Source organism: Haliotis rufescens, unplaced genomic scaffold, assembly GCF_023055435.1.
Source record: "Haliotis rufescens isolate VD_foot unplaced genomic scaffold, xgHalRufe1.0.p SCAF_2, whole genome shotgun sequence".
NCBI lineage: Eukaryota > Metazoa > Mollusca > Gastropoda > Lepetellida > Haliotidae > Haliotis > Haliotis rufescens.
This window is the reverse complement of record NW_025963890.1, coordinates 77,073,275-77,080,706: the sequence shown is the minus strand read 5'-3', so window position 1 is coordinate 77,080,706 and position 7,432 is coordinate 77,073,275. Positions and strand designations below refer to the sequence as shown.

Here is a 7,432-nt window from a genome sequence, read left to right as displayed (position 1 = left end):
CTCGTGCCAGACGCAAAGGCTGAAGTAGATGTTGTCTCGTTATCGTGTCCCTATGACGTTCATCGATGTATATGACCATGTCAGTCACGGGATTGTCTGGTCCAGACTTGCTTATTTACAAACCGTAATATGTAATATGGCTGCGTGGGGCGTTGAACAACCACGGAACAACTGGTACGCCCAAAGCAGTCACATAAGATAATTTTATATTGAGGAACCTGTCACCTTGGTGCAAGGTGAGGAGATAGCAGTCTCCCATGGTTGTGGAGTCTTCCACACCATGACCTGTCTGCAGTAACTCTGTCACGCCGCATGAATCTAGTGATCGCCGTACAGTTGATTTTTGTTCCAAAGTTCAAAACACAAATTGCTCTCCCTCGATGTAAAGCGGGCGCTGTTGTCGCCTTCTTGGGCGTTTTAATGTTGACTGATGACCTTATTGTGCCATGGTCGCCTTTTTATATCCATATGAGAACAATTATCATGCTTCTTTTGCAGTGAAAGTTTGATCAATGAAATCATTTTACGCGTGCAGCATCTTTAAAACGCAGCAATTTGCGACGAGCTGTAACAAGCTACGATACGTCGTACAATATTTGAACCTCTAAATCATTCCATTAAAGTGAATTGTGTTTGGTCCTAAAACATGTTTCCATAGACTTTGTATTGATCGTCAGTTTATGATATCAACTAATCGAAAGCTGGATAATGTTTATGTTCCAAAATGATTGGCAGTTTGTTAAAGGATGTAATTTACATTACAAATGTTATAATTTAAATCAAATCTACAGCTATCAGACAGACAGAGAGATAGCATATTCAGTAAGAAGGCCATAGGCCCATAATACAGACGCATGGCAATGAAGAAATCGATTTAAGTTTCTCTTAGCCGTTGGACTTTATATAGATATAAAAATGTGTTACATTTGTGTAATGACATTTGTGTATCTCCCCAAGTCAACTGCAAGTGTAAACTTGCTACATCTGAAACGAGTGATATATATTCTCAGATGTACTGGTATGGGGAGTGTAAGATATTTTTCGACATTTAACAGGGATTGAAAATGTTTATAATAAAAGGTATCAACTAGACTATTGATAGAACTACACCATGATTGTTGAAGGTTATCAAATAATCTTTGCTTAAAAAGATGAGTAAATATCTTCACATTGTCAACATCTTGTGTTAACCATACATGTCCAAAACCTAATTTAAACAAGATGTTCTTAATGTGAGTTGCATTGCCCATGTGGTGCGACCAGAATGGTCTAGTGATTTGAGCATTAAATAGCATTCGCGAGGCAGCCTGTGCTCGTCCAAACGCAGTAGCCTTCACCAATACATGATGGCCCCTTGATGTTATAGTTTAAATCATATCTGCAGCTAGGAGAACGTTCCATGAATTACTTTCAAACGTACACCAGTTTCATGTATGCCTTATTCAGCGTGCACCAGTATGATATACGGCCCTAACTGTGCCAGTAACTGCAGTTCCCGACACTGCAAGACGCCCTCCTCTACATGTGACAGAGAGACAGGACAGTGTCCTGGTTGGTGTGAAGATGGATGGACAGAAATAGACTGCTCCAAAAGTAAGTCACCTTGCACCATAATAATATAATAAACAATAATGATTGTTTTGTTAATATAACATATTCGAAATTTGCGATAGGTTCAACAAAAGAACTGAGTGAACAGCAAATAAATTTGAATTTATACACATAAATCAAAATGCACAATATGATTAGTCGATTCAACTCAGTGTTAACATTGCACACACTAGTTAGAAGTAGTGTGTCATTATGGTGGCATTGGCATTAAAACTCAAGATATAAATATGTCTACTTCCCTACAGATTGTGGAACTATTCACTCCTGCTTAAGAGTCAGATGTGAATATTCTCTCATAACATACGTTGACTGATGACCTTTTTGTTGCATGGTCGCCTTTTTATATCTCTATGTGAACAGATATCATGCTTCTTGTGCAGTGAACGTTTGATCCAAGAAATAATTTTACACGTGCAGCATCGCCAACACTCAGCAATTTGAGATGAGTTGTAACAAAGCTTGAACCCATTAACCATTCCATTTAACATGAATTGTGTTTGGTACTAAAAAAATGTTTCCATATACTTTGTATTGCACGTCAAATTATGATATCAATTAATTGAAAGCTGAGTAACGTTTATGTTCTAAAATGATTGGCAGTTTGTTTAAGGGTGTAATTTACATTACAGATGTTATAAGTTCAATCATGTCTGCAGCTATGATAACTATCTTTGAATTACTTTCAAACTTACACCAGTTTCACTTTTTGCCTTATTCAGCGTGCACCAGTATGATGTACGGCCCTAACTGTGCCAGCAACTGCAGTTCCCGACACTGCAAGACACCCACCTCTACATGTGACAGAGTGACAGGACAGTGTCCTGATGGGTGTGAAGATGGATGGACAGAAATAGACTGCTCCGGAAGTACGTTACAGAACATCATCGTGCCTGTTGTTTGTATGACACCCCCTATTTTTAGTTAGGTCAACACAACAATATGATGTAGGATGTTCCCCAATTTGACATGTATACTCGGACCCCGTCGTACTGCGGCATTCATCGTATCGCGGCATTTGTGATTTCCGGTAGTTCACGCGGACATCTATTAATGCAAATCAGTAACCAGAAAGTGCTCACTTCGTAAACAGTTTCTATTTCCTCGGAATGTTCCGTCTGCTGTAAGTAAGGGGTTATTAATGCGTTGATACTTACTTCTGGCATCTTTTATACTATTGCCTTACCCCCATCTATCAATGACCAATGATATTACCCGCAGTTCCCCAAGTAAACTTTCTCTATCGACCTGAACTAGATCATCTGCATATTCATGGCGACTAATAAGGGCCATAATGCCAAACTTAGTTTTTCACTACTAGCCAAAAGATAAATACATACTTTGGGCATACTAGGAGTGCTTTTTTATATATTTATTGTTGACTTTTAACATTTTTCCATTTTGTGACAAATTATTGTCACCCAATTTTATTTTTTTTAAATAATCTTAGAATATCATTTCTGATATTTTGTTGTTGATTTTAAAAATATTGTTCTCTAACTTTTCGGTAAATATGCATTGAAAACCTATTACTGAGAACACATTTAGAATTTCACATGTGCTGTCTTTGCACTTGTCTGGACAAATCACTTATGTCTGGCATGATAATACTAACTGGTTGGTAGAATTATGGCCTCTTTTTGTTTAATTCGGACCTCCATAAACAACTTTTCGCCATACCGCGATACGATTGAGTTCTCTCCCTTCTCAAACTGAACACGAGGCCAGCTTTTACTCGGAGCTCCTAATGTAAATAATGAACTTGTATCAGTAAAATAGGGGCACAGGTGTTCCAGTCGTCTAATTATAAGGCGCCGCGATTCCCTGTGCAGAGTTTCATCCCTTTGGTACGCTAGAAACCTCTGATTGTGGGTTCGAATCCCGGTTCGCCCCGATTATGTTTCTAGGTTTGTCAGCACAATATCGGTGCTGGTCGGTTTCACCGAAGTGGTAAAGGTCTGAGACCTGCATCACTTCGGGCTTTCCTCCCACATTAAGCTGACACGCCGCGATATAACTGGAATACTGTAAAAAGTCGCTTTAAACCAAACTCACTCACTCACTATCAGTAAAAGATGCATTGTCAGATAAAATAAATGACATCTGATATAATATCTGATATAATCATAAAGGTAAGTGAGTGCATTTTGTTACATGACAAGTACAGCGTTACCCCGAGGTTGCAGGCTTCCATATGTTTCAGTGTTCTTTTCAGTTGAATAATTGACTTGTCTTTGCGTGACGCGTGCCAGCGCTTGGACATGATACTCTTACTTTTTCTTAATAAATAATACCCAATTGCATATGATCCAAAGGTGGTCAGATGTTTTATCTTGATTTTTGGGCGTTCACTCGGGACGGGTGGTGCTGGTAGGATATGTTACGTTGTTCCCGGCACACCCGAAGTCATCACTTTAACTTCTACTAGTGGGGAATCCTGGTTAGAAAAGGTCCCCAGCAGGCTATGCAGGTAGTAAGAGGTGACTTAGTTGTTTTCTTGTCATTGCACACCGACTGCGTAAGACGTTGTTTATGCTGTCAATCACTGGATTTTCTGGTAAAGGTGGAATAGTGCTTGGTGTGGCGTTAAACAAGAAACTACAAAACACTGCAACATTATACTTGCTGTTTGGAATGGAATAATAATGACTTGGAAGCTTAATAAAAATTGTAGACTGATAATATTGTTTTTGTCAATGAGCGCTGTGATGTTACTTGGTTAAATATACAGGGGTTATGTAATAATAGCCTAGATCAAGGTTGCTTGATACTTGGAGTTGAGCATCCAGTGGGACAAAATCGAAGCAACCTCGAAGAATTCAAAATCAGAAAAGACGAAGCCATTAGCTTTAAAAGGCTCCAAACATGAATCAACCGTGATTGAGCCAGAGTGAGTTACTCGAGCTTGATGGCGGTGTAAGAATCTACATTGAAACGTCGCTGTATGCAATAAACCAGAAGTTGTTATCCATAAAGTTGTAAGTTTTTCTTACACTTTAAATTTATCATGCAAACTTTATGCTGGCATATCATATCAGTTTTCTCTCACTGCCTGTTTCTCTGAAAGGACGTTTCAGCCTAGAAATAGTTTTTCGTGTAAACCTTAGCAAATATATATTTCGAAAACAGAGACCAAGCTGGGTACATTGTAAGACGTTAATGGTGGTGGGAATAACTACTTAGTAATATATGTTTCTAATTGATTAACACATTAGAACATATTCTGTCGTAGTCAAATGGCCCCTAACGAGGAAAATAGTAATCCCGAAACCCTTTATTCTACCCGTTTATAACGGACCCTTCTGTGGTACTTCCTGACCTCATTTGAATTTTCTCATAATTTTCCGTTGTCAGGTGACAATATAAAACAAATATGCCAGTCTTTTGTTTCAAAAAATCCTAAGGAAATCTTGAATCAAAGTTGCTCTTAACTAGTTTTTTCAATTAAACTGACATATATATGCTACTAAATGTGTAGGTTATATATATATTGTATTAATTAGAGTATATCATTTCACCCATCTTTCCTCATGGAATCAAACATGTAAAATTACCAATGGGATATGTTATATTTAGCTACTCAACATATATTTCTGTTATACAGAATGTTCAATGACTATTACTGTATATCAACCTTTTAAAAACCTACAAACGAATATGCGTTATATCGAAACTAGATTATGTCAACTTGTTTCTTATTCATATCATTTCATAACTGAACACCTTACTGACCACCTTCAGAATGCAAGCCTGGAACCTTTGGGCGTGACTGTTCTCGTTGTGGACACTGTGACGTCACGTGTAACGATGGAGATGGACGCTGTCCGGGAGAATGTCTGGACGGCTTCACCGGTGACCGATGTGATGTGGATGTCAGGGGTTTGAATACTTTTTTGTCGTTTTTCCAAAAGAATATGAGGTTTAAGAATAAGAAAAGATCAATTATAGCCCCGTCACCATGTATTGATGGCGTTTGATCTCTGCACATCTATCATCAAACACACGTTATATATTATATGCTATTGTCTACGTTGTCATATGGTGATTATATATTCATTCACCAAAAAATGTTAAAAACCGGACTAAAGTGACTTTGTATCTAATCCAGTATCTCCTGTTACAACCGGCGTCATTGGGGGAGCAATAGGAGTTGCTGTAATGTTGCTGATTGGTGGGCTGATGATATGGCTGTTGAAGTCTGGAAGGTAACTCCTTCATTCCTTAGCTTTGTATGATGTTATATAACAGATTATTGACATTGTGTCATTACTGTTTGTTTGCTTCTTAACACAATCACCTATATGTGCATGTATAATACTTCTACCAGTGTGCATTTCTGGTGTCCCTCGCCGTGATATTGCTGGAATATTGCTAAAAGCGGCGTAAAACCCCACTCACTCACTCACTCACTCTACAAGTGTGACAATTCTTTGTTTTAGACTGAAATGGATTCCCACAACTACCACAGACCCTCAAGAGTTGAGAAAGACGGACACGCCCAACACTGGAGAGATTTCTACTCATGCGCCCACTTCCGATGTGAAAGATCAAGACTATACAGAATTGAATGAATTCACCAGGGAGAAGAACAAGTCACCGTATGATGTTATTCAGAACGAAACCAATCAAATCTAAGATTCATGTCACGGATAGTGCAACATCTGAACATATGACTTCGGGATTACTTCATTGGTATACATATACATTAGAAAGCAAAGTACCAATGTCAAGTAGAAAATGTCAAATTGCAGTGATGATGCCAGCTGCTGAAATGTCTGAACACCCTTTGTGAATATCGGAGGTGCCTTTGAAAAATACTTAATAGTTCCCTCTCACTCAAATTACCAGTTTTGCAAATATCAAGCTGAATATCTAGTTATGGCCTTTGGCCGTCGTATGTAAAAAAGGTATTCCACAACAAAGCGCGGTATTCCAGCTGATGGTGACACTATCCAGTGACCTGTTGAGATTTGCCCAAAGGAAACGTGTGATTATACGGAAATAGTATGATAACAAATTGTGGCAGATAAAATATTTAGGTCGTCCACATAACGTCCTTTTCAAAGTTACAATCTTGGCTAAATCAAATAACACTAATCGTGTGCTGTTACCAGGTGGCATCTGAAGGAAAACATATCTTATTATTGATCATTATTGTGAATTGTATGGATTTACCCCCAAGTCGTAATAACCGTGAATGTAAATAAGTTGTATTTCAAATCTAATTTCGATTTGACAATAACATATGGTTGAGGCAGCATTAATGTCAAAACGATGTTTTCTTCCTGTTATAACTCAACTCTCTCTCTCACACATCCGAGTCACTCGCGTTATTGGCTTGTTGTAATGGTCCAGAACATATGTGAAGGTTCAGATATATTCTCAATATGTTTCATGTTACTTTGTTCTTGTTATTTTGAGCACAATTATGCCTGATAAACAACTGTGGATAAAAATGAAATGTAGAGGGCGTTTGTTGTATTGATCTATACGCAAACGTTTCCTATAATTGAGGATTATGTTTGTTACTCAACGCCGCGCTCTGCAATATTGCAGCTATATGGCGGCGTTCTGTAAATAATCGATCCAGTGATTGATATCATGAATGTCGCCTTTTTCGACGACCATTGTCGCCTTATAATTGAAGAACATAGCAGTGTTTAGACCTGCAAGAAACCTATGACCGTTGGTTCGAATCCCTATGTTTGTGGGTGGTGGTTGGTTTAACCAATGTGGTTAAAGTCTTATGCACACTCGTCAAAAAAAGAAACGCATACTTAAAAAATAAGGATATTTATTAAGTGGATGTAAAAGTATCTATACA

General features: G+C 38.2%; 1 protein-coding gene across 1 annotated transcript; it reads left to right on the top strand.

The window, feature by feature from the left end:
- The first annotated feature begins 1,452 nt into the window (after nt 1–1,452).
- LOC125382145 (platelet endothelial aggregation receptor 1-like) lies at nt 1,453–7,183 on the top strand. Its single transcript, XM_048400611.1, has 5 exons — nt 1,453–1,593; nt 2,331–2,477; nt 5,350–5,487; nt 5,717–5,813; nt 6,048–7,183. The coding sequence occupies exons 1-5, from the start codon at nt 1,458–1,460 to the stop codon at nt 6,241–6,243; spliced, it is 714 nt and encodes a 237-aa protein (XP_048256568.1). The 5' UTR covers nt 1,453–1,457; the 3' UTR covers nt 6,244–7,183.
- The last annotated feature ends 249 nt before the right edge of the window (nt 7,184–7,432 follow it).

Coding starts and splice junctions, on each gene's coding strand:
- LOC125382145 (XM_048400611.1), top strand. CDS start 1,458: ATGATATACGGCCCTAACTGTGCCAGTAACTGCAGTTCCCGACACTGC. Junction 1,594..2,330: donor AGAAATAGACTGCTCCAAAA/GTAAGTCACCTT, acceptor TGCCTTATTCAG/CGTGCACCAGTATGATGTAC. Junction 5,488..5,716: donor ATGTGATGTGGATGTCAGGG/GTTTGAATACTT, acceptor TATCTAATCCAG/TATCTCCTGTTACAACCGGC.